The sequence below is a fragment of the Aspergillus niger genome, assembly GCF_000002855.4.
Source record: "Aspergillus niger supercontig An12".
Lineage (NCBI taxonomy): Eukaryota > Fungi > Ascomycota > Eurotiomycetes > Eurotiales > Aspergillaceae > Aspergillus > Aspergillus niger.
The window spans coordinates 1,192,429-1,218,712 of NT_166527.1; the positions used below are offsets into that span (position 1 = coordinate 1,192,429).

Sequence of the window (26,284 nt, forward strand, 5' to 3'; positions counted from 1 at the left end):
GGACTGAGGGTATGGGGAGGGGGATTGGAGGACTTGATCTGATGGATTGAAGGTGAACGACCGACTTGGAGTCGAAGAGGCGTTTTGCGGGAGCTGCGGCTGACCAATCAGCGCCGACAGATTACTCCCGCCTTGTGCCAATGAACGACCCTCTCGACGGCCTTTTTACAACATCACAGCCTTCTCAAAACTATCAAAAATCACAGTTATAATTTGATCAGCTTTAATCCGGCTTGCAGAATTCATCTGGACTAACAACAGGCACCTCCACGACTCAATCCCTCCAAAACGCCGTCATGACACATAAACCGACTGGACCTATAGCCCAGCAACGCATCCGACATCACCAACAGCCCATTATACATTCTCCATCTTATATACCTCATATGCGACCTCCTCATACGGATGAGCCTTAATCAATGCCTCGACTGCCTGCAGCATAACCGACCGTCCCAGACACATCACCTCCACCTTCATCTCCTCGACCGTTTCGATCGTCCCAACTTCGCCAATGGCAGGATTCGCACCTTCAGACGGCAGAAATTGGCCCTGACCAGGCATCTGGAAGCAGCATTTCCGGTACTTGCCTCCGGGAAAGGTTCCCGCGCCGGTCGCGAAGACAGCTTCTTTACATGTCTCGAGGTGGGAATGCGGGACGAAGAAGACGAGTTTGTACCGGTCGGGGACGGGGGCAGCAGACATGGTTCGGTTTTGGACTATTTGATAGGAGAACTTTTTGATCGTAGGGAGAGTTGTGTTGGTGATGCTCGTAGATGTAAGTCGCGTAGACGATGCTGGTAGAGACACGGAGAGCGGAGATCTGAATGGTGATGATGTTGATGATGACAACGGTGATAATGTTCGGGACAATCTGGAGGAATGGAAGTTGCGGAAAGACCGTGAGATGGGCGTGCGGGGGATGCAACAGGCCAGCGGGGAAATTGTCGGCGGCATCTTCCAGGTAATAGTAGGGAGTAGTATATACTATTCGTGTCTACTGGATTCAGTGTTTTGGTGTTTAATGCGTTGCGGGCCACACTTGATCTTAGTCATTGGCATGATCCCGATAGCCAACTATGAGCCCATCTACAGACTCTAATACTACCAGATGAGCTACAAATCACACTGCGTAATGCCCAAAACCAGCTTCAAAGAATCACGCTTTATTCAATATGCATCTATCATCTACTCATTACACCATACCCATACCCTTCTATATCACCAGGTAGGAGTAAAACTAACTAAGCCAAATGCGCAAACCTTCCAACATGGTCCTCAATCCTCCTAATCAACTCCATCTTCCTCTCCTCCTCAATCCAACTCTCACTCACACTGTTAACAGCAATAGTCTTCCACTCCAAGACACTCAACCCAAACGCCTCCTGCACCGCACAATAATTATCCAAAATATAGCCCCCAAAATACGCCGGATCATCACTATTAATGGAGAACTTGACACCATTCTCCAAGAACTTCCGAATCGGCACCTCTCCAACCTCCTTCACACACTTCAACTGCACATTCGACAGCGGACAAACCGTCAACAGAATGCCCTCCCTCGCAATCCTCTCCATAAGCACCTCATCCTCCACCAACCGAATCCCATGATCAATGCGCCTCGCTCCCATCTCCAACGCCGTACTAATATACGAGGGATCGCCCTCCTCCCCCGCATGAGCCGTCAACCTGACGCCCCTCTCCCTAGCCGAGGCATAAATCTCCCTAAACATATCCTTGGGCGGGCCAACCTCGCTCGACGAATACCCCAGTCCATGCACAACCTCACTTTCAAAATGCCCGTTCTCCAGAATCTTCTGGTACGTCTTCTCCGCCGACTCAACAGGTAAGTGCCTCACAAAGCAGAGAATCAACTTGGTCGAGAGACCCAGCTCTTTCTCGGCGCGCTCACACCCCGCCACGAACCCGCGCACGATGGTCTCGTACGGAATGCCGCGGTCCTGGTGAACCTGGGGATCGAAGAAGACTTCGGCGTGGTGGACGCCGTCGGCGTGCGCTTTTTGAAAATAGGCCCAGGCGAGATCAGAGAAGTCGGACTCGTGGTGCAGCACGGACATGCCGATGAAGTAGAAGTGGAGGAAGTCATCGAGGGAGGAGAAGTTGCCATACCGGGCGGTGAGAGTGTCGATGGAGGTGTATTCGGAGGTTTGGGGTAGTTGGACATTGTTTCTAGAGGCGAGGTCGAAGATCAGGCTGGGGGTGAGGCAGCCTTCCAGATGGACGTGGTGTTCGCATTTGGGCAGGCCTTGGAGGAAGGCGTGCCAGTGGGATTCATGGGGATTGTCGGATTGGCACATTTTGTAGATGTTGGTAGAAGTGTAAGTAGTGAACGATATCCGTAAATCAGTAGTATAGAAGAGTAAAAAGTAGTAGTACCAAACCCCCAGAAAAAAAGAGGACACCAATAACCTTATAAAAAGATCCTCACAACCATCCAGGAAATTGAATGACTCTTGAGTATCTATCCCAAAGCGGTACTCCGTCCGAAGCACCTAAAAAGTGGATAATAGATTTGAGTCAAATGATGAATTCCACAGCCAAACAGCGACTGTTCCTGAGGCCCCACTCCGTGCCCGGTGGGTGGATTCGTCAGGCCACGAGACAACGATAAGCTTCTTTTTTTCGCTCTCGGTGTCTCTGCGCCGCGCCTGTCCCGCCACGCTGAACCACCACAGCGAAAAAACGCCCTTAGTTCATTGCTTGTGCAACTAAGGCCCGGAATCACGCCGAGTCGGAGACGGCCGATACAGGTGCCGGAGAACGGAGATTTGCACGCACTATCCCCTCGTTTAAGTATGTTATGCTTTGGATGATAGTTGGTCTATCTGATAAGATGCGTAAGATGATACACTACTACATATTTGTTAGATAAGGCTTCTAGAAGATCGATTTTCCTCCGATCGGCTGTTCAGCCCTAAAACTCGGTATTGTTATTGACTAGGTATCATCGATACCATGCATGCACATCAACTTTATCGATCCTAACGCTCAAACTGATATTAAAAACTGTGCTAGTCATATTCTAACTGCAATATCCATGCTAAAATTCGTAAATAGTCCCATAATTTTCCTTCTAGCTAACCCGGCCAAGTCCTTCCATGCAGCAAGTAGGTATGTATGTATGTATGTAGCCCAGAATGCGATCTATAGAAATCCTCCGAGGGGTAAGAGGTTGTAAAGTATTATTATACCCGGAGTTCCGCCCCAGCGGCTTTGCGCAGCCGGTTCATGACAGCAGCTGCCAGATCGCCCTGGTGATCAGGCACGCCCTCGACGTAAATGACATCCACCTCCATTTCATCCATGGCCCGTAGCGCAGAGAAGAGGCCCTGCGCGATCGACTTGACATCCGTGCCGAGGTGGCAGTCGAAGGTCTCCTTGGTTGCAGTGCTTCCGTTGACTTGGCCGCTTACAGGGACGGAGAATCCCACTAGCTCGTCCACGAGCGATGGGATGCGCTTCAGGCTCTTTTGCATCTCGTTGGCAGACAGCAATCCCAACCCGCGCTTCCAGTGTTGCGTGCGGACAACTCCGATCATGTGTGCTCCGATGGCCGAATCTTCCAGGTCCTTGCGGATATGTCTCGTGACGGCTTCCTCATCGGAGCCGGCTTCGAACAGCACCACGCGTGCCTTGGGCGAGTAGTGTCGGTACTTCATGCCCGGTGCCCGTGGGATCTCCTTCACGTCTAGTGTGCCGTCATGGTATCCGACCTGTACATTCTCCCACCCAGCGCACGTCCGCAGCTCCTCGATTCCAATCCCGCCCGGTCGAAGAATAGCCGGGGGGTCGGACAGCCCGTCGACAACCGTACTCTCCACGCCTACGCCACAGGGACCACCATCAAGGATCAGCTCAATGCGACCTTCAAGGTCATGGAATACATGTTCCGCCGCCGTCGGGGAGGGCTTCGTGGATGCGTTGGCTGAGGGAGCCGCCAGTGGTCGGTCCGTTACATGAATCAACAAGCGTGCAAGCGGGGACGAGGGCATGCGCACGCCAAATGTCGTAAGTTTGGAGGTGACTTCGGGAGCAAGAGGGGAGCCGGAGGGGTTAGGGAGGAGGATTGTGAGAGGACCAGGCCAGAAACGGGAAATGACCGAGTCGTAGATGGGGGGGATAGCGTTCTTTGCAGTGGAAGTCCTGCGCGATGGGCTTTCCTGTGTGGGGTTGAGTAACCGCTCCAACATCCCCAGCGAATCAACATGTATAATCAACGGGTTATCTGACGGCCTCTGCTTCGCCTTGTAGATCCCTTGTACTGCATCACTCCGCGTCGCATCTGCACCCAGTCCATACACTGTCTCTGTGGGGAAAGCAACGGGGATATCGCTGGTTCGGAGGAGTTGCGCCGCGTCTTCGATGGCGGCCGCTTCCGGGGTGTGGTTATCGCGTTCGTTGGCCCACCACTCTGCGAGGGATCGCTCTCCGGGGCCTTCTTTGTTGAGACGGCGCACCGATGCGATCCGGGTGGAAGCTTTGGGAGTCATGGTTGCTGGGGCGGTGGAAGTGAATCTACTGAAGCTGCGCGGGAGACCGCGAGCAGTAAGGCGAGATAGGAGTAGAACCAGATTGGCAGGCGATATTCGTTCCCCGAACAGAGCAGAGGAACGAGCGATCGTGGGGTGAGTCAGGGCTTGTAGATTAAGTCGATACAATTTTCTCGGTAGTGGGGGGAAGAGGAGAACGGGTATCGCGCGTTTCGAGGCTATTCGGTCATAGGCAAATCCTGATTCGGGGACCTCCTGTCAGGCTGCTCCACCAGTCGTGTACGGCCCGAGCGATTGCTGCCAGACAAATGAGCAATTGGCGACTCTGTTGGGTTGCTGAACTCTGTAAGTCAGTAAAACAAAAAAGTGAAGATCGAATGGAAAATCTTCGCGATGACGTCGGTGGGCGTGACTAAGCAACGCAGTCCAGATTCGGCCATTTCTCTTATTTTCTAATGATGTTTTAACTGTACGAATAGAATGAACAAGTAAGAGTTAGATAACATGTCTAGATAGGCCTTATTTTCATAGTGCACTATATGTATTTATTTGCTGTGACCACCTATAACGTCAGAGCTAAGTAACTAATACAGCCAAACTACGGTGGTTTCCTCCATGGTGGATTGTCGATCATCCAGCACGTCAGATCGTAAGATATCCAATACCCTATATCCAGCGTCTATTTCTTCTTCCCTCCCTTCCCTCCCTTGTTTCCACCACCGCCACCTTTGCCTTTGCCCTTATCACCTCCGCCAGGTGCTGGCCCAGTCATAATGCGCACCTTACCGACGGGGACGCTATTGATGACCTCCGTGTCCTTCCACATTTTGATCAGGTCTCCTTCCCGCGCGCGAAGCTTCTCAGCGGTAGCTCGGTCGATACCAGCGTCTTCAGCGTGTTCTTTCTTGACCTTGCCTGTTGTCGTTTCGGCAACCCAGCGTCCGATGATCTCCTTGACGGCCTTGCCCTTCTTCACAGTGCCGGGTTGCAACTTGATACGATACTTGTACCGACCCAAGGCAGCCCAAGGAGCGCACACAGGAATGGCAGCCAGGATTTCATCATCCGGATGAGGAGTTCCAACCAATGCAGGAATCCACTCCATATCTGCTGCTTCTGCTGCGGCGGTTTCTTCATCGTAGTCATCGGCACCACCCTCAAAGAGAGCCTGCCGTTTCCGCTCCGCTTCCGCGGCGCGTTCATGCTGTGCTCTGCGTCGTTTCTTCGCTTCCTCTGCTTCTTTCTGCCGCTTGGCCTTTGCCTCAGCTTCTGCAGCTGCCTTTTCAGCTTTGGCACTCTTGGCACCTAGCAAGCGTAGAGCCAGTTCCCGGTCCTCCTCGTCCTGATCAGCGTACTTCTGTGCGGCCTTCTTTGCCTTGCCCCTCTTACCCCGAGTTGGAGCTTGTTTGCTGTTAGTAGATTTGGCAGATGTTCCGTTCGCTGCAGGGCCATCCAGCTCCGACGCTCTTCCTTTTCTAGCCATCCGCCTTTCTCTGGCAGAGAGTTGTCGATCATCATAAGTTTGTGGCGATGTCCCACTCTCGTCCTCGTCCTTCTCATCCTCGGCTGGCTCTTCTTGCGCACTTTGCTCATCTTCATTGTTGCCGTTCGGTTCTTCGGCTTCTTCTTCCTTTTCCTCTTCAGCTGCATCATCAGGCTGAGCGTTCTGGGATTCGTTCGCTGCAATCGATTCTGTTTGGGTGGGCTCTGACGACCCGCGTTGCAACGGGTTTCTAGCTGGGATCACAGCATCGTCCTCTTGTTCCCCTTCAGACTCGCTGCTCTGCTCTTGCTCCTGCTCCGCTTCAGCTGGTCTCTCGGACTTAGTAATCTGTGCTTCTTGCTCGACAGGCTTGTCATCGGCTTCCTTATCGGCTTCCTGACCTTCCACAGGCGCTTCTGTAGCCACGGGTTCATCGAACCGGTGCAGCTTATGGTTTCGGAGACTCTCCTTGCTCACCTGAAACATAACTCCAAATCCTAGGACGAGCTGTGAGGGGGCCAGGAAGTTCTTTTCGCCCTTGATGAGGAACTCGCCGGTGGGGAGGAGGCCTCCCGCGTCAGCAGTCTTGCTAACTTGGCTCGCATTAACCCAGTATGCTGACATGATGGCCTTGGAATCCCAGGCGCTGGACGTAGCCACGCAAAGATTACCGGCTTGCGAAAGAGTGCTTGGGGGAATGGGTGCGTTAGGTGAGTTGGATCTGTTCTTGACGATCATCGGCGTGGCACCTTGTAGATCGGCGTGCACGAACACATCGCCTTTCTTGAGGTAGCGGCGGTAGAGGATCTCGCTTTGCATCACATCGCGGCCACTGTTCCAGTTAGATCAGATCAACCCTTTACAGGCACAGCGGAAGATACATACCCTAGGACCAGATACCCTTCCGACGAGATGAAGAAGAGGAATTTCTCGAACCAGAAAGTCTTTCTAGCAGGCCGAAGAACCTGCTTCTCCTGCTTCAGACCCTTCTTCAAGTCCTGCGTCACTTTCTTCTCGTGACTTTTGAGAGCCTTGGTCGAGGACTGCGTTGTCTTCTGCTCCTTCACGGCAGCCATCTTCTTCTGTTCGTAGTACTGTGTTGCGTTCGCCCAGGGAGACAGGCCGAGATCAATGTCAATTGTCAGCATGTTGTTTGACTGTTTTTGGGCCTTGGCAACTTCTTCCTGCTCATCCTCTGATTCAGAGTCATCGTCCGAGAACAGATCCTCGCCTTCGTCCTGCTCTTCGCCCGACTCCCCAAGCATCAACGTAATTGTATTCTCGTAGAGCTTCAATGGCAGCTTGATGATATTAGCCACTGGGTTTCCTCGGCCTTGCTCCATCTCAATGAGGCGGGCAATTTCGACCCAGTCCATACCCTGAGCAATTAGGCCATTAACTGCATCCATCGCTTCTTGAACCCGGTAGACATTATCTTCAATCGCCCCCGCCTTGCGAATATGCAGCTCCTGAACCTCCTTAAGAGCGCCAATGCGCTTGGCATGTTCCTGTCGAACAGCATCAAGCTTCTTCTTCGCAGCCTCTTCCCGCTCCGTGAGCCGCGACTCCAACTTCTGTGTTTCAATCGACGAAAAATACTCATCAACCGTCGCGTTGAAGGACGGGTACTCCAGAATAGTAACACCCGGCTTGCCCTCAAACTGCTTAGGCTTGAACGGGTGGAAATCTTCATACAGATATCCCGGTTTCCGAGCGGCCTCCTCCTCACCCTGAGCCGGCGAGTCCGCAGACGGACGAGTATCATCCTTCGCAACAATATAACCAGGATGACTCTTCTCCGTAGCCAGCTTATCCGTCTCGACCTTCGCCTCCTCCAACACATCCACGACCTTTAGCAGAAGCGCTTCATCCTGCAAAACCTCGTCGAGCGGGGTAGCGGGGTCCAGCTCCTTCACAGCAAACGCATGATCCAACAACAGGGGCGGATACTCCGGGAACCCCTGCGACAGAGCCTTGCGGAGCACATCCGCATTCTTCTTCTTGGACTTCTTCGGCGCATTCCCCTCCTGTGCGAATAAGGCCTTAGCCTTCTCCACCGTCTCCTTGACCCTCTCCCTTGTGATATCCGGAATACCGTGATAATTTTGCTTATTGGTCACCGTATACTTGACTCCGACGCGGGTCTCATCCTGTCCCTCACCAGCTGGAACCTGTCGGAATAGCGCGAGAATATTGTACTCGCGATCGGTGATGATGATATTTCCGCCGGCAAAGAACTCCAAGAACATGTGGTACATGCCATCGCTGAAGGAGAAGTCGATGATTCGATCCGTGCCGATCTGTTCGATGGAGGTGATGCGTCGAGATTTGAGGAACTTGCGCATGCGCGTCACGAACGGAGTAGGCGCTGAAGCAGTCGCTCTGGAGTATTGCGTGACATGGCAGCGGAAGCCGGAGTCGACGACGAGCTGTTTGCGGTGGTCGGGTTTGGCGACTTTGAAGAGGAAAATGCGCTGAGCAGATAGCAGATGAGCTTTAAATGAAAATCATTTTTCTGGCCTAGGAGGGTTTAGCATACCGAGGAGAGATCGTAGATGTTCGAAACTCGCAAATTGACTATCTCCGATGCAAGTTCCTGGGAGATGACCTGGCATTTGTTGTGTGAGTTTCGTGCGCGGCGGTTGCGGATGGCGGGGTGTTGCTCGGCATGCTCACCTTGACATCCAAGGACGAGAATCTCTGCTTCATCTTCTGGTGTCCTTTGTCCTGTTTCCCGGAGGAGCGAGGCTGTTGCGCTGAGTTGATGCGGTGGTTCAAGAGTTTTGCAGTGACTCCGAACTCGCGGGCGTGACGTATGCGGGGCGCTTTTTCGCCTATGGATGGTATTGCTTTCCATGACTGTCCATCGCTTTCACCTTATCAACCAGTGGTTGTATACTACATCCAAGCCCATTCTAAACGCTATTTGTATTGCGCTATAGGTCTGCACACTACCAGACATAGAACTATTCTCCGCAATCTTTCATGACCATAAACTTACTCATCATGTCATCCGTTCGTTATATATATATAGTACGAGCCTCTAGATGATCTCTCAACACCTCGGTTAAGATGCACAATATTTCGCAGCAAAACACCAAGGAGTATCTCTATAGGTACCTTAAGCCTCTGCAACAAAAGAACGCGGGGGCGAATAGTAGTAAGAATGTTAAAAACAAACATGATTTCCACAATGAGCAAGCAATGCGCACAAATACCACGCCAGGACCAGCCAGATTAGATAACAGAAAGACATGACATGAAGAGAATAAAGATGAAAGCACATCAAAATGCATCAAATAGAAAGTTGCAGAATCATCAACGTCAATTACATCTGCCGCAACCCCTCCGCCAGACGCCGCTTTCCAAGCTCCCAGGCATTCATCAGACCTTGTTCGGACAGGTCGATGCTCTTCAAGTTCGGTGCATCCGGAGCAGGAGCGCGACTGACGCGGGAGGCGATCAAGACAGGGTCGGTTTCCAGGATGATTCCATCGTCGATAATCTCATCGATGGCCAAGGCGACCAGGTCGTAGTTCTCGACGATCGTGCGCTTGTCGGTTGCGCCCCTGAGGAACAGAGTTAGCCCAATTGATCTGTTTTCCCTTCTCTATTCAGCGGATATTATGGAGCCATGCATACTTGAATAGGATTCCCAAAGCATCTCTTAGCGACAGAACCACGTTGTACAACAGCACTTCGTTCTCGTCGGCGCTTCCCACCACATAGAGCATCACATCGCTCTCCATCTTGAAGACAACTATCCGGTTATCGTAGAGGATCACATCGCTGGTCTGCTTGTTGGTCTTTTCGAGGAGGCCTTGTTCGAATGCCTTCTGCTCTTTCACGGTAGGGTAGGGGTTCGCTCCGGGGTAATCGGTCGAGTTGGGGGCAGCACCGGCCGGGGGGTGAGGAGGGGAGTAGTACTTGGTGAAGATGCGAGAGCCATCGTCGGCCGACATGAGAAGGACGGCATTGACGGAGAAAAGCGAGAGAGAGCCAGGCATGGTGGGCAATGGTTCAGGAATATCGGTTTGGTTAACGTGGTGACAGCTCCGTGGGCAACAATGGGACTCCAACTATTTACCGTCAAGCTGGCCGCAATCCGGCCGCCGCTCGAACTTTGTTCCGGGGTATACAGGACATCAACCACGTCTTTTGTTTCAACCCCACGACTTATTGAAGTGAGATTGTTGGAGAAGTCCATTTGTATATCTTTTGCTTCATTTTGATGATTTCCATACATCTAGGTACTATGTTGGTTATAGATTCATATTTACTTACTGGCTCTATAATACAAAGGTCTAGACAACATCATTAAACGACAAAAAAAACACAAGACAATTTCACTCGGGGGTCGAGGTATAGACCATAGGTATGTTCATCATATAAGGAGGGGCATAAACAAGCAAAGCCGATTCGTCGCGTCCAAGAGTAGTCTGTGGAGGGGGTAAAAGGAGTGTCCAAGCAGTACCCATGTCAGGCATCATCACAACGTTTCAATGTGGTCGTCTATCACATTTCCAAAATTCAATCAAAGCAAAATAAATGGACGCGAAAAAAGTGCCAGATGCTCGAAAGGGGCAAACTGGGCCATAATGGGCTCAACACCAGTATGATGATCAACACCGAAGAAGAATGGTAAGAGTTTAACCGTAGCGGTCAACAACCCGCCATCAAGGGTTTTAAAAGATCATGCAGATTAACCGTGAATAACACAAAGCACAGAATATGTCCCTATTTGCAGGCGGGTGGTTTTACCCCACATTTTTCCACGAGACTGACGCGTTCAAGTTGAAGGCTGGGTGGCCTCGCTAGAGTTGGGACGGTTGAACCAGGGGATCCAACTGCCTCGGTTAGCCTTCTTGCGGGCAGCTTCTTCTTCCTCGGCCAGCTTAGTCTCGCTGACTAGGCGCAGGGGACGCAGTTTGTTCTGGGTCATGACAGCTCCAGTGTAATTGGTCATGCCGGTGCTAGAACGGGGAGAGCTGGAGGTTGCACCGGTAGATGCCGTATCACCAGCGGGGTCGCTCGTGACACTATCCGAGCTGCTCAAACGGCTGTGCTCAGGCTGACTGGAGAGTGAAGGCGCACGGCCACCGGTACTCATACTCGACATGATACTCGCTGAAGAAAATGCGCTTTGGCGATTTCCAGGTCCCATGAGAGTAGGGCTGATCGGCCCACCCGAGTTGCGTCCCCGATACATCTGACCCACGACGGATGCTGCCCCAACGTCCGTTTGTTCAGACCTTGTCCGGCGGTGACCGCGAATTGATCCAGCACGAAGGGGGATGCTAGGAGCTGTCTGTGGGTTCTCGTGAGCGGTCGGCACACTGGTGGGTGGAGGCATATAGCTCGTGGGGCGTGACCGCGGCTGGGTCGAAGGCCGAGGAGGGTTCTGGTTCGGGCCTGCAACGACCGACTTGGCGCGCTGTAGGAAGGTCTGCTGCGCGTCATCCTTCTCAGGGGGAGTTGGTGGAAGCTCTTTGTTGCTGTGCGCAGGCATCGGCTTGGCCGGGGGATCGTTTTCATTCTTGTCAAGGATGGTCTCGAAACCATCATGCTGCAGGAGGCGGCTGATGATCCGCTCGATATAAAGGGTAAGGGCTTTGTTCTGGTCCTTCAGCGCCTTGATCTCCGTCTCCAGCTTGCGGGTGTTGTCTGTCTCTGCTCGAGCATCGACGGATTCTAGCTCGTCAGCCAACGAACCCAAGCCACTGCCAGACTCCTTGACATCCTCGGCAGTGTCCGGGTGAACTTCCCGCATGAAGTCACCCTTTGTGAAATCACCATTGAGGGTTCTCTCACTGAGGAGTAATTGATAGCTCTCATTATCCTCCATCAAGCGGGCATTCGCCATGCGAGCTTCCAGAAGCTCCTTCTCCAGCTCTCGCTGTCTGCCACCGCCCTTGTTCTCCATCTCGACAAGCTTGATCTGGGACTCAGCCAGCTCCAGCCGAAGAGACTCGATCAACTTATCCTTCTGCAAAAGCAGCTTCGAGTTATTGCGGGAAGGGCTTCTCTCAATCTGGGAAGAGGGCGCGAATTGACCATCGACATCCGGTGATGCCCGGTTGCGGAAACTGGCTATAAGGGGCATGTTAGCAGGTTTCCCACTAGAAGAGGACAAAGGAGAAGAAGAAATGATCTTCTTACATGAGCGAGACACACTTTTATCCGAATCAGCAGCATTTGCCCGCTCCTTCTGAGCCAGCGACTCCTTCAGACGCTGAATGGTAGCCTGCATCTCTTCCTCACGACTCGCCTGTTGTTCCTTCTCCTGCAGCATGGCATTGCGTTCCAGTTCGTGTGCCTGTTCGAGGTCGCGAATCTGGCGAACATGGTCACGGATCTCACCATTCAGGGCTTCAATCTTGCTATCCCTCTCATGGCTCTGGTCCTCCAACTTGCCTTGCTCGCTCACCGCCTCATCGAGGCGCATTTGAAGGACACCCAACTGCTTGCGATACTGCTCCGAGGCGGTCTCCGCCTTTTGCAACTGCTCCTTGAGGTCATCAATGAGTGCAGCGGTCTGGGCCCGGGCCTCTTCGTCGGATTGATTGGGCGTAACTTTGGGGGCACTGGATGTGCTCAGGTTGGAGCGACCGGGTTTCCGAGCCGCAGCCCGCGCAGAGACCGGAGTCGAAGCACGCAGGGACGGAGAACGAGTGACGCCATTTGTCGAAGCACTGGGAGATCGAGTGTGCGTTCGCGATGCAGTGCCGCTGGCTGTGTGACTTTCTGCAGTCGAGTTTCTGTTGGAATTGCCCGGGATACTGGGCTTGCGAGGCGTCGCCGACATGATTACCGACAATGGGGTTCACACCAGAAACGTAGAATGATTCCAGAAGACGCAAAGCGGCCCAGAAAGGGGAAGGAGAAGAAAGGCCTCTGGGGCTTTAAAACTGGTATGAAACAGCCGGGAAATTAAGTCGATAAATTTAAGGGACAGCGGCCGAGAGGTTGTAGCGGTCAAAACACAGTGGGCACACTAAGTGACCTACTATCTCGGTGGGGGATGGCTCAGAATGGCTGGCCACGGCTAGCCTCTTTCCAGAAGCACCAAGCAAGGATATTGGGAGAGGGTAGTATTTAAGTAAACGACTGGGGGGAGAAATCGAGGGGATACGATCGCAAGTTAGGGATGAATCCGACAAACATGCGAAAGAAAGAGAAAAAGCTTTGAAGGGGTGGGAAAGCAAAAGGAATAATAATGGGAACAGGTGGGCGCATTAATTGTTCGATTGGGTTGATGGGCACGATGTCCACGGGAGTATGTATGGGAACGGCCGTATTTGGCAGTCTAAGGCAGAGTCTAAGGCCCCAACTTACCGTACGTTACCAGTTGGGCCCTTGTTGGCCTGGGGATCTCTCCGCTCCGGGGCAACTGATTATGAGTCTGTGAGGTATTAATGATTACCAACGTTACATAACCCTTCTCCCCTATTTCATCACCGTTCCAATGACTAACGCCGGACTATGTGTGCTTTGTATAACTCAGTCACTCACTCATGACTGACTTATTCATTCCTCATACCATCTGTCATCGTGGCTCGCCTGGAAAGTGGCAATGCCAACTCCAACTACGGCGACAAGGCAACACCAATACCAAACAATCCAACTGGGGCCCCCTCACCTGGACGATAACACGGGAGCCAACACATGGCAACGTTAAAGATAGTAATTTCTCACCAACCCTCCCTTGGGGTTCCTTGCGGCGCACAGGGTCCAGCCATCTGTCAGTCTTAAGCTGAGTCGACCATTGTAATCCCATCGTCGCAATCACCCCTACCATCCAATCACCTACTTCCGCCCTCAGGGAAGGGGGGCCGGACAAAAGTTACTGTACATCCTGCGCCACGTCCGTAGTGACGGTTCCGGCCATGCATCGAGATCAGCAGGGCTGTCTCCGGGCCACTTATGTAAGGCTCTTCACTCTGCAGGTATCAAATACAGTTACCTGGACTACAAGATGCAGCACTTGAGGTTTGTTTGAAGCTGAATTGTAAGGGTGTAGTTGTTATTCTTGTACTCCCATACGATTTGGCCTAGGCATAGTAGGGGGCGTGGTATAAGGTTTCTCTAAAAGGATACCCAATAGATACATATCTAATAGACCGGTCTTGTGACAGCAGACAAAGTAAAATTAAAGTAATTGTCTGTTTCGTAATTCACACTGCGTTCGCTATTGCTTGTCAATACTCCTCTTAAATAATCTGCTCCGTGACGTGACAGGCCTAGCATCATGCTTCTGTTGGCTAGTATATATCAAGAGGGTACTCCAAATACTATACTATTTCACAACCCCTGAAAAACCCCACCCTGCTCATTGTGTATCAACATATATTGCCTGACCGACCGTGCTGTAAAGCAATGTCCTGATAGACCTATGATTGGGACATTAATAATAACTTTCATAAAGTGCAAGTGGCTACATGCCACGTTAATATGACTTCTCACGTATAGCACGGCTGGACTCCTATGTCTGGCTCCACACCAATCAACAAATAGGTAATACAAACGAAACAATCATCATGGTATGAAGTGGCTCGGACTATGTAGCTTCAGCTGATAGGAAGCTATGCAATGATGCATATAACCTATATATTTACCTCACAAAGCAGCTTCGTAATCAGTGTGCCCATGGTCATACTGGGACTTACTACATATCTGATGAATCAATACTAGGAGCCAAATCACCAGGGAAATGGCAGGCCTAGAACGCAAGAGCCAGCATCACCCCCGACTCTCCCCGGTTCCAATCAACAGTTCGAAATCTACAGTTCAAAATCTAAGCAGCAATATACATGCGCAATATATTCTCATCTACAGCAGCTTTCCAAAGGTTGGTGCTCCTTATTTCGGTATATGACAGCGGCCAGTCATATGAACAGGTCAGCTATCATCGTGTTCTGCAGAGACTGCGAATATTGGTTTCTAGGAACAACAGATATAGGGTCTTAGATCCCCACCACGTGGGAGTTGGCTCCTTACTGACGTCCAGGGCTGCAGTCCGGGCAACGGATTCAGATCAATCTCATGAATGACATAAGTAGTCAGGGGCTGACAATCTAAGAAAGCGAAAGGCAGTCCTGCACTATGCTGGTGAGTGAGAAAGAAGTGAGGGATGTTGCGAACAATTAGTGTTGGCGTAGGAATTATAGAATATATCCGGGTCCATGAGGTACCCATCAGAAGATACGACAAAAGTAGATTAAGACTATGTATCTAGAGGTCCTCAGAGATAAGGTATTTCATACGGCGACTTCTGCTATCGACGTTCATCAAGAGGTAAAGTCTACGCAGTAGATCGGCTTCTTCCTACTGCGAGAACTGTATACTTTCGGTTGCGAATTATCGTTTGAAGCCACTGGAAATAAAAGACTTGTGTGTCAATCTTAAAAGAGTTATATCCGAAGATGATAAGACAATTAGAACGACAATGTACTAAACGCCCTGCCTCCTTCACGTGCACATGTAGCTTAGCAGAGAGGAAAGAACCGGCCTAACCCAAGGCCGCAGGCAACTACCCTCACCGCCCATTGCTGCACTGGTTCAAAGTACATCACGTGATTAACGACCTTGGAAGCGGGCAGCTGAGTCAGCCACCGCGGAACGGAGGAATTGCCGGCCGACATTCGTCAAACCCACAAAAAAAGAGTGGGTGATAGGTTTTCTTTTACCATCCCAATCTCAAAAGACGAGGCCGGAGCGCACTTCTCTCAACAACCACATTAAACCTTTAGGTATGTGGTATTCTCCCGCAAGCCACGGCTGATTGCCCGTTATTTTGATCATGTTCAAAAAACATTTTTTGTCATGGCCAAAAAAGCGGTAGCATTCAGTAGTGGGCTCTGAAATAGCGGAGTGAACAAATGCTGATTAAAATTGATCATGCAGAAGTTTAGTCTTCAGCGTAACGATGGCCCCCAAGAGCAAGAAGACCGGTGACACCATCAACTCGCGCCTGGCGCTTGTGATGAAGTCCGGAAAGGGTATGTTATACCAGAATTTGCCAGTTCAGACATTTTAGACAGTCTCTAATCGAGCCCATCTAGTCACCCTCGGCTACAAGTCCACCATCAAGACCCTCCGCGTGAGTATACCGGATAATTCAGGCAATAGCCGTGCAGAACATCCGTGAATGGTCGACTAATAACGTCAACAGTCCGGCAAGGCCAAGCTGGTCATCATCGCCGCCAACACTCCTCCTCTTCGCAAGAGTGAGCTTGAGTACTACGCCATGCTCGCCAAGGCCCCCGTCCACCACTTCTCCGGCAACAACGTGAGTGACTGCGATCAGATCTTTGGCATCTCTATGGAGTGGGGTCCGGACCTAGTTCTGGATAGACTACTTCCGTAGTGATCGCAACGTAAAACTGGAGTAAACGCTAACATTATGGTGAACAGATCGAGCTCGGTACCGCCTGCGGTAAGCTCTTCCGCACCTCCACCATGGCTATCCTCGATGCTGGTGACTCCGACATCCTGTCCAGCCAGTAGGTGTAAAGCCTAGTCAATGGATTCATGTTATGTCTGAACGGCGGTATGCCATGATGCACAACGTCACGGCACGATTTAGATAATGACAATGAACTTTACATCTATATTGGGTTTCGTTTCTAAACGCTGTAGGATAAGACTGTAGGAGTGATCTGGAAGATAGCACGGTCGCATCACTAAAGAACCGGAGGGAGGAGTGGCAGCTCAACTCCACTTTATGAGTCACGTGATTAAAAGTCAGGCATTTAGACAATTATAAAGCAGCGAAAAGTCATCACATTCCATTCCGCAGTAACTAAAACATGTTTCATTCACGGCTTAGAAAGAACTGATATATCAGTCTGAACAAGAATGTCGGAGTTGCCGTAGTCTTACAAATGCGTCATAGCGGCTACAGAATGTGATTGGCGGAGAGGGTAGGGTTTAGGGCTGTGCCACTCGGTAGCGGGCGCTTGCTTGGAAATCAACGTGGAAAGTGCCTGCGCCCATAATCCCCCTTCCCTTTCGCCTCCCGACACCACCTTTTTCGACAACCTCACCGTTCGCAGGAAGTGCAGCCGCCCCATTTCCAGCAGTCAAGATGGCCCGTCGTCCCGCGAGATGTTACCGCTACTGCAAGAACAAGGTGCGTTCGACCGTTTGATGGATTTTTGTGCGTTTTTGTGGATTTTTTTGGACGGGATTTTGTCTTGTGGGGAGCATTTGTCAACCAACACCAACGACGATACGCGCTACGGAGAGATGCTCAGGATGGATATCATGTCTTGCCCGACGATGGAAGAAAGAAAGATGTACCAGACAAGGATGGGAGATGAATACTGACATGATCCTCGAATGACAGCCCTACCCTAAGTCCCGGTTCAACCGTGGTGTTCCCGACCCCAAGATCCGTATCTTCGATCTGGGACGTAAGAAGGCCAACGTCGATGACTTCCCTCTTTGCGTTCACCTCGTCTCCAACGAGTACGAGCAGCTGTCCTCCGAGGCCCTCGAAGCCGCCCGTATCTGTGCCAACAAGTATGCCGACCCGCCGATTCCACTACGCCCAGCCCTCATGTACTAACACAGATGTTCAGGTACCTCGTGAAGATCGCCGGTAAGGAAGGTTTCCACCTCCGTGTCCGTGTGCACCCCTTCCACGTCATTCGTATCAACAAGATGTTGTCTTGCGCCGGTGCCGATCGTCTCCAGACCGGTATGCGTGGTGCCTTCGGTAAGCCCCAGGGTACCGTTGCCCGTGTGAACATTGGCCAGATCATTCTGTCCGTCCGCACCCGTGACACCAACCGTGCTGCTGCCATCGAGGCTCTCCGCCGCTCCATGTACAAGTTCCCCGGTCGCCAAAAGATCATCGTCTCCAAGAACTGGGGTTTCACTCCCGTCCGCCGCGAGGACTACGTCCAGCTCCGCCAGGAGGGCAAGCTCAAGCAGGATGGTGCCTACGTCCAGTTCCTGCGTGGCCACGGTCTCATCGAGGAGAACATGAAGCGTTTCCCCGACGCCTACGAGAACGTTTCTCAGGCTTAGATGGATGTTTAGCGCTTTAGGACACGAAAAAAAGATTTATTGAACTATTCCCACTTTTCATGTCCTGTTTGTTATCCTTGATGTCATTTAGTCACCGTATGGGGCGGAGTTATTTAACGCGGATTTCCTCGGCTTGCATGGTTGCACAGTAGTATGATACCGTAGGACGATTTCCCACGGTAGTGCGGCGTAGTTCTATCAGCTTTCAGTTATGACAACCAGATGGTAGCCTGTTTTGCTTCTATGTTTAATTTCGTGTGGTCCGGAATGATATCATATCTGTGCTACGATTGACCCAAGGTACTATTACAAAATGTTCTAGTCGCAACACTGTTGAAGAAACATCCATCTGTTAGTAGTCCCTTTGTAAAATGTTGATTTGATATTTTTGACTTGACAAATATCCATATTAGACTACTAGTGTACAGTCTTGTTGGTATGGTTTCTACTCCGTGGACCTAATAGACTTGGTCGTAGACCATGGACTATCTATCCCAGGTAGGCCTGCTGAGAGTTGCACAACCTACACTACTAGTGGTAGTATATGGCGTCCCGCGTCTTCATCCTAACCATACCTTCGAATATTAGATGAGAACTAAGATTGAAACAATCTACAATTCACCACCAGCCATATCAGCATGGAATGGGGATAGAGTATTGAAGCCATGTAAGACTGCACAAGCAGGGAAGACCGAGGGGCTGAGAACTACCCAGTACTACTCCCGTAGACGAACGCCACAGCTGAAAGAGCGGGTAGCAGTCGAGGACTGGAGTGAGTGAGAGCCCCTGACAGCCAGGCTCGCCTCGCCTTGGGCCATGCAGGCAAACACGGAGGATGACATGTCATTGAGATCAGAGCCAGTGGAGCGCGATGGGGTGATCAACACTGGCTGATGCCATGATGGGTTGACCTTTTGTGGAGAAGCCAGTCAAATCAGGAGAGATGCACACCGCGAGGTACGAAGCACCTCACCATGTCGGTGGGTTGAGTTGGCAGCAGTAGAAGAACTTCCAGGGAAAGTACTTCGTACTTGGTTGGTACTTAGCAGCAGCAGTGAGTGGTGATATCGAGACTCGACAGATCCCACAGGCGGGCGTCGATCAGCCGATCCTCGCGATGCAGTTGATCGGATTCGATAGTCAGCGTCACCTCCTCCTTTTTGTCACCCAGGTTTGTCTCTGCCGTATGTATGTATCTATGGGGCTATAATCTAGATGGTTGGTTGGGGGCGCTATTGACAAGACTATTATGAAAAGGCTTTCTTTTCCCTTTCTTAAAGCAGACAAAGACAAAGACAAAGCTAGAATTAGGAGGGTAAATCCTTGGGCTGACTTGGAACTGTGGATAAGATTGTCCCGTCGATGGATTTAAACTTTTTCCTCGTTTTGTTTCAGAGAGAGAGAGAGAAAGAGACAATCCTGCAACTATCCACCCACCGACCCGGTCTGGTGACTGGCATCATCCGGGTTCATTTCGTCCGGTTGACTTGTTCTTCTTGTCTACCATAGTCTACCGTTAGCACTTTTCAAACTACTCCTTCATTAAAGAGGGGAACCATTTCCTGCCAACCCCTCCAAGAACCATGGAGCACTTCTTGCTGGCTTGAACCTTCGCCTTATCTCCTCCCTCCCACGTCATCTCCGACTCATCAGCGAGCGCGAGGCCCTCGCGTCAGCATCACCGCTATCGGACCTTTCTGGACATCTTTACTTTTTCTCCCCCTGCAGGTCTCGAGACGCCTATTCTGCCTGACTGTCCAACTTTTGTGACATTTGGGCTTTGCTTGTGGCTATATAGCCTTTCCCTCCCTTGCCTCCTCGCCATCTGCTTCCATCTCCTTAGTTCCGAACACGGTCACGCGGGGAAGATCCACCGCGCGATCGATAAACTGTTCTTATCTCGCTATCTGCCTGTCCCTCCCTCCCCTCTCCCCCCAAACCAACGCCAGCCTCTTCGGATCATCTTGCTGCTATCGCCCATCTGCCAAGTCAACCCATGGCGTTTCGTCTACCCCCCCAAGTCCCCCGTCGACGCCCTTCCTATTCTAACTCCCTCCCTTCTCCCGCCCCCGATATCACCTCTCCTCTCTCGCTACTACCGGAGAATGAAGCTACAGAATGGGTGCTCTTCTCGCCGACCCAACAACCCTCCACCATCGCCCGCACGCATACCACCTCCACTGATCGCACCCCACGAACACAAGGCGTCTCCCGCTTAAGTGATTTTGGCTCGTTTGGCACGGCAACTCGATCCGCGATCGGCCCAGAAAGCGAGAGCGTGGATGATGCTCTCGATGAGCCGTTGGACGATGATGGGACGGAACTAGATAGTCTAGACGATGGGCTTCACGCCTTTCGAGCCCCGTCTTTGGTCCAAGAAGATCAAGGGGCTCCTGCGGTTCTCCCGGCCCATGATGGACTGGGGAGTTTTCAGGCCTCTAGCCAGGTCGTGCAAAATCAGTTGTGGCAGCACGAACAGTACAACCCCAATCGGAGGCCCGACCTACAGCCACGTCGTCGCTCAAGTGTCCAGCGTCAGTTAGACATGGTCGCAAATGAAGAAGAGGCGGACATGGAGAGAGAACGATGGCAGCGCATTGAGAAATGGAGAATGGAACAGAGCCGGGTATTGTTACAGGAGATCGAGAAAGCAACGCGCAGACGGCGTGATAGTCGTGCCAGTGGCATAACTGACCCCGTTGCGTCTTACCCGACGGTTTCGGACGTTCCAGATGCGGTCCTTGAGACCCCCAAGGAGTCAGAGACTGCTTCGACGGCAAAGCAAGAAGAAGATGGGGACGAGTCTCTGTTGCAGCGAATTACCCGCAAGGTCATCCGCGACCTCATCGGGATCGATGATTCGCTGTTATCGGTGATCTTTGGGGAATCATTGCCCTCCACTGAAGATGACGAGCCAATTTCAGCGAGGGAATATGCATCGAACATCGAGGCACTCAACCAGGAGCTGGACTCCGTGCCGGAAGACCATCTTATTTGGCAGAGTAAGGTGCTGCAACGCATCGCCCACGAGCTGGGGATTCTCGTCAACCAGCTGTGCGAACATCCCGGTGCATTTACGACCTATCTGAACATGTCCAAAGAGATCCCGAATCAGTATGCTGGCATACCTCTCGATCGCGTGCCAGAAGAGGGCGACGCACCTTCTGCTTCGGTGGGTCCTACCAATCTGGAGTCCACCATGAACACCGAATCGGTCCTCTCTCCACACTTTTCGCCTACTCTTGGCGATCCCAGTAGTCGAGAACATGCGGCGCAATGGGGCATCGAGGATGACGATTTCGTACATCGTTCAGCCAGCAATTCCGCGGCTGAACCGTTGGCTGAATCGGCACGGGCCCAACAGGAGAAGGAGTATTGGGAGCGAGAGCTGGATGTTCGGATGGTCTTTCGGTACCTGCGGAACCGATTTACCCACCGGGGCAGCAACAACGACCCTTATCACAGCACCCCCCGCAGAGCCCCGCAAGATGCATCTCGCCGCGCGGCAATCATCCGGCAGCACCATCCGCTCGTTGCCCGAGCGCATTCGCGCTCTCAGGCGCAGATTCGCCGGCAATCGCAGTACTCGCATCACTCCGGACCAACCGGGGTGTCGTCGCCCATCATGCGTCCGCATTACCGTCGCCCCAGTTCTAGCTGTGCCAGCCAGAGTGCCAAGCTGTCTGCTATTTCCAGCCGCCGGACGCTTACCGGTTCCAGTCGCAATTACTGGGACATTGGGGGCAGCGTGGACAGCGGGAGTGCTGTGGCGCCCGTTGCAGCCGGCCTGGGAGGCTGGGGCGAGGTGTGAGATGAGAGCTGGTTCTTTTCATTCTGTCTATAGACCCCTCTTCTTTTGGATATATATTGCACATTGGTTCTTTATATTTATTTCAATAATGACTCTATCATATCTGTTTAGTGTTGTGGTGTTTCTAACCTCTGAACCTTACATACATCGTACATGGAAGAATCGGGGGACGATTTGCATATTTTTTTCTTTCCTTGGGCTATATGTGGGCTGTACTATGCATGAGCCACATGGTCTATGGAGATTCTGGAACATCACATATATATTGCACGCACTGTGGCACTTGTCCGGCTAGAAAAATTTTCCCTTGGGCGGCGATTTTGGGGCGCAGGGGCAATGGGATGCATTTTGCGAATGGGAAAAGGTGCATATCGACGGCGTCCGTGGTAGAGGGGCAGACCTGAACTATGCCTCGGAGCGCATCGGACAGGATCGGAGGAATCAGAGGAGCACACCATTTCTGGCAATAATAAACAAGGGACATGAATGTACATAGTGTGAATGTGTGAGATATCACTCGGACTAATTGCATGCCATCACTAGCTTCGATGAGATAAATTTCAGCTGAAGGACGGCTGGCTCAGCCGCGTCAGGAACAAATGATTTGGAAAAAATAATCATGATCGCGCCTTTAGGCACACAGCCTACTTACTTTGTACAATCTCCAGTAGGAGTTAGCACTGAATCTGCCGGACGTCCCTTGCCACGGACCATTTGCACGCCCCCACTTGCCGCCAGTCGAACCGGAGTGAAGCTATTCAGTTCCCACTTGTCATATCCATTACGGATTGTTCACCACGTCCGCGTCTTCGGTGCTCTGTATGGCTCTTTCCTTTGTGGAATGACAGGCTGTGACTCAGAACCGAAGTTACAGTTAGTCGACGCGCTAATCGGGTGCTGATAGATCCACTCGTCATCTTTGGGCGCTTTAGCACCATGCGACCTGTTCGGCTGGGCTCTACACGAATAAACCCAGGGGTGCCATCCAGGGTTCACCTGAAAGTACATATAAAGAGTAAGTACAGTCGCCCTGCCCTACCTTTTGTAGTCCTCTTGAGTCCTTGCGCAAACCTAGAATCTCCTTGATATTAATACTACTTGCACATATCATTCATGATGATCCTCGACAGTCCACCTCCCACTTTCTCGACCCTCTCTCTAACGGTCAATGACCATCCCCTCAAGCTCTCCACCCTCTATCGCCCCGGGCCGAAACCCGCCATCCTCTTCCTCCACGGATTTGGCTCTTGCAAAGAAGATCTTCACGATCTGGTCTACCTTCCTTCTCTACGAGACCACACCTTGATCGCCTACGATGCACCGGGCTGCGGTGCCTCTGAATCCCATGGTCCCAGCAGCGATCTGACTATCACCTTCCTCGTGGCCACAGCCGAAGCTGTGCTCAAGCAATTCCACATCACCACCTTCTATCTGATCGGGCACTCCACCGGCGCTCTGACAGGCCTCATGCTCGCCGCCTCTCTTCCCCCCACACAATACCAACTGCTCGCCTTCATCAACATCGAAGGCACCCTCTCGCCAGAGAACTGCTTCTTCCCTCGCTCTCTCTACACCGACCTCGTCAAATCCTCCCCCTCCTCCACCCCCGAAGACGACCTCCAGAAACTCATTGCCCACGTCCACTCCACCCCAGGCTACTCACACGCTCTCTACGCCTCATTACTGCCCTCCCGCGTGCGCCCCGGAGCCGTCCGACCCATCGTCACATCCACCGTCGAGCTCTCATGGAAGAACCTCCTAGGACGCTTCCTCCGATTATCCTGCCCACTCATGTACCTGTTCGGGGACCAGAACCGCGAAGTGTCATTTCTGAGTCAATTAGAGACGAAAGGGGTCGAGCTGGCGCAGATCCCCACGAGTGGACACGTCCCGATGTACTCCAACCCGGCGAAGATGTCACGGCGCATCGAGGGATTTTTCCGGGACTGTACTTACGCCGGCAGTAGCAGTAGTGGCAGTGGTGGGAGTTTCTAGCAGCGCAACAGTTTTTACTGGAGTTTCGATTCGATTTTTGTTAGATAGATACCTCGATACGATGTCTCATGATTATTACCCACTACTCACTTACATACCATTTAGACAAGCAATGTGATATTTTCTGTGAATTTGATTGGTTGGTTGATCTACTAGTTTTGTGGAATACGTAGATACCTACGCACTTAGCTTAGCTTAGTTTCCTCCTTTTTCTTTATCCACCTGAAGTGAAGAAATAATAATGATGAGAATTGAATGCCGAGCTGATTGCTTGGCGAGCCACTCACTCACTTTCACCGAAGAATACCCTGCTCAGCTGAACTTCTATCTATCTACTGCACCTGCTGCAGTAGTCACTAACCACTGTGCATGAATTCATCTAGTAGACACCTAGGCAAGATAAGCAACTCCCTTCTCTCTCGATACTTTCCCGGCGTGCGAATCCATCTAGTAGCAATTAAGAACAATATACCTACAGAATACCATCACATGGTAGAGTAACAAACTACAGCGAAAAAAAGGGCAGATTCCGGTCTAGTCTAGAATACTCCGTTGTCTTTCAACCCCACGTCTCCTGATTTTGCCCCCCAACCACCCTGACCAGTCAGCTAGACAAGACAGACAGACAGACAGACACATGTCAAGACAGTGGGGTGTGGATCTACTCCAGTGTAAGTAGGGAGTAGTCTTTCTCTGCCCTCTACGAAACAGGCAAGCAGGCACGTGCTCCTCTGGAGAAAACTCGATGGTGGGAATGAATTGCCCGTCAATGCTGGTTCCGTGGGCCCCCGCTGTGCTGTTGCTTAGTTTGCTTCTTTTTTGTGGGCTGCAGTAGTAATGATTGAATCTATGGGTCGGCATATACATACACACACACTAAATGGTTTAGTGGTATATGGTATGTGGTATTGCAAAATTCAAGCAGGTATGCGGTATGCAGTGGTAAGTTAACGCCAGCGGTAACATTTACCGAAGTTTTTGGCGTTGTGACGGGTGGTGGAGACATAAGTAGTAGACTCGTGGGTTTTTGACTTTAGGCTAATTTTATTTGGGATGTGCGCGTGGGTGATCCTGGGGATGGGATTGGTTGGGGGAGCTTGGACCAGTTTATTTTATTTATTGCCTTACACTATACTAAGTAGGTAGTAGGGAGATAGATTTGGTTTTTGTTTGGGGGGGTTTTTTTTATGCAGTTTTCTTTTGTTCCTCCTGGAGTTGTGTATAGGGATGGAGTTATGGGGGTAGAATACTCTCATTCTTGTTTAATTGGAAAGTGGACATCCAGTAACTAGATAAGGCATTGACGCCCATGTAGGATAGTAGATGGACATCTTCTACGGAATACTTAAGAGACTAACTACTAGTAAGCTCCGGCCGAATCTCCCCGATGCAACTAACCATTAGATACATATCCCGTCGTAATATAACACTGCTCACACTATATTAATCCCGTTCCATATGTAACTGCTGTCTAAGGCTGCCTGCATGCATCACGTTCACATATCTCCTAGGGGTATTGGTCCATCTAGGAAAGGGAAGTTCTCACGCGACTCCTCCCTCCCTCCTTCCCTCCCTCTCTTTCCGCCTCAGGTCAGAACCAGACAGATCTGTCTCACTCTAATCTATGTAGGATGCTCCCAGCATCTACGTCTCTCTTTTCTCCACTACTTAGTAAATTGACAACAGACCAACAAGTAAAGGCGTGATCCCTTCTCACCTACCTAAATAGGTAATATCTCACACGACAGATCACTACACTACTACGTACTCTCTTTTACCCCAACCGTCTTCAACGCTGAAGCATTGCTATGTCTACTTAAGGTAATACTCCGTTGAAGGAATCCAGTTCCAATTAGTCTCTAGTCCTACCTAATCAGTTACTCAAACACACTAAATAGATTAGACAGGTGCAAAGTAAAACTCTATGATAGAAACTAAACCTATTCCCGAAATAAAACACGGATACGTTTTCCCGCCTACTTAGTCTATTATTTAGAGTCTATCTATCTAGCCGTTGAGAATGGTGCTTGCTCCACTTGTCTTTTTCTTTCTTTTCCTTTTTTTTTCCCCGTCGATGAAGTATGCATGCATAAGCCGAGAACTGAGTACCCACGGTATTTATCTAAGTGATGGCCTAGGTAGATACGGTAGTTTCATATACCGAAGGTGTACATTCCACTCACAATATTACCCTTTTCCAGTTAGTAGCATAGCTGAGAAAGACAATACTATCGACTAACTAGAAGCCTAGACCATAATATTAATACATTATCATTACTTCTACCAGTGTATAACATCCACACCTAAAGTTGGTATACTCCGGGAATCCCCCCGGGAGAGGATCGACACCCGTGAGGCGTATCGCCGCTCAACCGTTTTTGCTGTACCCCTAACTCAACGGCTCGGATGAGGAGGGCGGGAAAGGACGGGATGGAGGTGATCTACTATATTTTG

At 51.1% G+C, this 26,284-nt stretch overlaps 11 protein-coding genes across 11 annotated transcripts; 5 read left to right on the top strand and 6 right to left on the bottom strand.

Annotated features, from left to right (window-relative positions):
• Positions 1 to 357: 357 nt before the first annotated feature.
• An12g04790 (uncharacterized protein) lies at positions 358 to 954 on the bottom strand (the record flags this gene model as incomplete). The annotated part of the gene is made up of 1 exon (XM_001395512.3): positions 358 to 954. The coding sequence occupies one exon, from the start codon at positions 952 to 954 to the stop codon at positions 358 to 360; it is 597 nt and encodes a 198-aa protein (XP_001395549.1).
• Positions 955 to 1,241: 287 nt separating this feature from the next.
• On the bottom strand, positions 1,242 to 2,315 carry An12g04800 (uncharacterized protein; the record flags this gene model as incomplete). The annotated part of the gene is made up of 1 exon (XM_001395513.1): positions 1,242 to 2,315. The coding sequence occupies one exon, from the start codon at positions 2,313 to 2,315 to the stop codon at positions 1,242 to 1,244; it is 1,074 nt and encodes a 357-aa protein (XP_001395550.1).
• An 888-nt stretch (positions 2,316 to 3,203) lies between these two features.
• On the bottom strand, positions 3,204 to 4,508 carry An12g04810 (uncharacterized protein; the record flags this gene model as incomplete). Its single annotated transcript, XM_059750868.1, has 2 exons — positions 3,204 to 3,408; positions 3,520 to 4,508. 2 exons carry the CDS (start codon positions 4,506 to 4,508, stop codon positions 3,204 to 3,206), a joined length of 1,194 nt encoding a protein of 397 aa, XP_059606437.1.
• A 679-nt stretch (positions 4,509 to 5,187) lies between these two features.
• An12g04820 (uncharacterized protein) lies at positions 5,188 to 8,848 on the bottom strand (the record flags this gene model as incomplete). Its single annotated transcript, XM_059750869.1, has 3 exons — positions 5,188 to 6,823; positions 6,877 to 8,465; positions 8,531 to 8,848. 3 exons carry the CDS (start codon positions 8,846 to 8,848, stop codon positions 5,188 to 5,190), a joined length of 3,543 nt encoding a protein of 1,180 aa, XP_059606438.1.
• Positions 8,849 to 9,319: 471 nt separating this feature from the next.
• An12g04830 (uncharacterized protein) lies at positions 9,320 to 9,998 on the bottom strand (the record flags this gene model as incomplete). Its single annotated transcript, XM_059750870.1, has 3 exons — positions 9,320 to 9,560; positions 9,634 to 9,856; positions 9,890 to 9,998. The coding sequence occupies 3 exons, from the start codon at positions 9,996 to 9,998 to the stop codon at positions 9,320 to 9,322; spliced, it is 573 nt and encodes a 190-aa protein (XP_059606439.1).
• Positions 9,999 to 10,780: 782 nt separating this feature from the next.
• On the bottom strand, positions 10,781 to 12,796 carry An12g04840 (uncharacterized protein; the record flags this gene model as incomplete). Its single annotated transcript, XM_059750871.1, has 1 exon — positions 10,781 to 12,796. One exon carries the CDS (start codon positions 12,794 to 12,796, stop codon positions 10,781 to 10,783), a length of 2,016 nt encoding a protein of 671 aa, XP_059606440.1.
• A 1,732-nt stretch (positions 12,797 to 14,528) lies between these two features.
• On the top strand, positions 14,529 to 14,958 carry An12g04850 (uncharacterized protein; the record flags this gene model as incomplete). Its single annotated transcript, XM_059750872.1, has 3 exons — positions 14,529 to 14,531; positions 14,698 to 14,839; positions 14,936 to 14,958. The coding sequence occupies 3 exons, from the start codon at positions 14,529 to 14,531 to the stop codon at positions 14,956 to 14,958; spliced, it is 168 nt and encodes a 55-aa protein (XP_059606441.1).
• Positions 14,959 to 15,916: 958 nt separating this feature from the next.
• On the top strand, positions 15,917 to 16,497 carry An12g04860 (60S ribosomal protein eL30; the record flags this gene model as incomplete). Its single annotated transcript, XM_001395519.3, has 4 exons — positions 15,917 to 15,989; positions 16,053 to 16,090; positions 16,163 to 16,279; positions 16,405 to 16,497. The coding sequence occupies 4 exons, from the start codon at positions 15,917 to 15,919 to the stop codon at positions 16,495 to 16,497; spliced, it is 321 nt and encodes a 106-aa protein (XP_001395556.1).
• A 580-nt stretch (positions 16,498 to 17,077) lies between these two features.
• On the top strand, positions 17,078 to 18,024 carry An12g04870 (60S ribosomal protein uL16; the record flags this gene model as incomplete). Its single annotated transcript, XM_001395520.3, has 3 exons — positions 17,078 to 17,122; positions 17,339 to 17,514; positions 17,574 to 18,024. The coding sequence occupies 3 exons, from the start codon at positions 17,078 to 17,080 to the stop codon at positions 18,022 to 18,024; spliced, it is 672 nt and encodes a 223-aa protein (XP_001395557.1).
• Positions 18,025 to 20,020: 1,996 nt separating this feature from the next.
• On the top strand, positions 20,021 to 21,970 carry An12g04880 (hypothetical protein; the record flags this gene model as incomplete). Its single annotated transcript, XM_001395521.3, has 2 exons — positions 20,021 to 21,829; positions 21,947 to 21,970. The coding sequence occupies 2 exons, from the start codon at positions 20,021 to 20,023 to the stop codon at positions 21,968 to 21,970; spliced, it is 1,833 nt and encodes a 610-aa protein (XP_001395558.3).
• A 484-nt stretch (positions 21,971 to 22,454) lies between these two features.
• Positions 22,455 to 23,830, top strand: An12g04890 (uncharacterized protein; the record flags this gene model as incomplete). The annotated part of the gene is made up of 3 exons (XM_001395522.3): positions 22,455 to 22,708; positions 22,812 to 22,850; positions 22,966 to 23,830. The coding sequence occupies 3 exons, from the start codon at positions 22,455 to 22,457 to the stop codon at positions 23,828 to 23,830; spliced, it is 1,158 nt and encodes a 385-aa protein (XP_001395559.3).
• Positions 23,831 to 26,284: the final 2,454 nt, after the last annotated feature.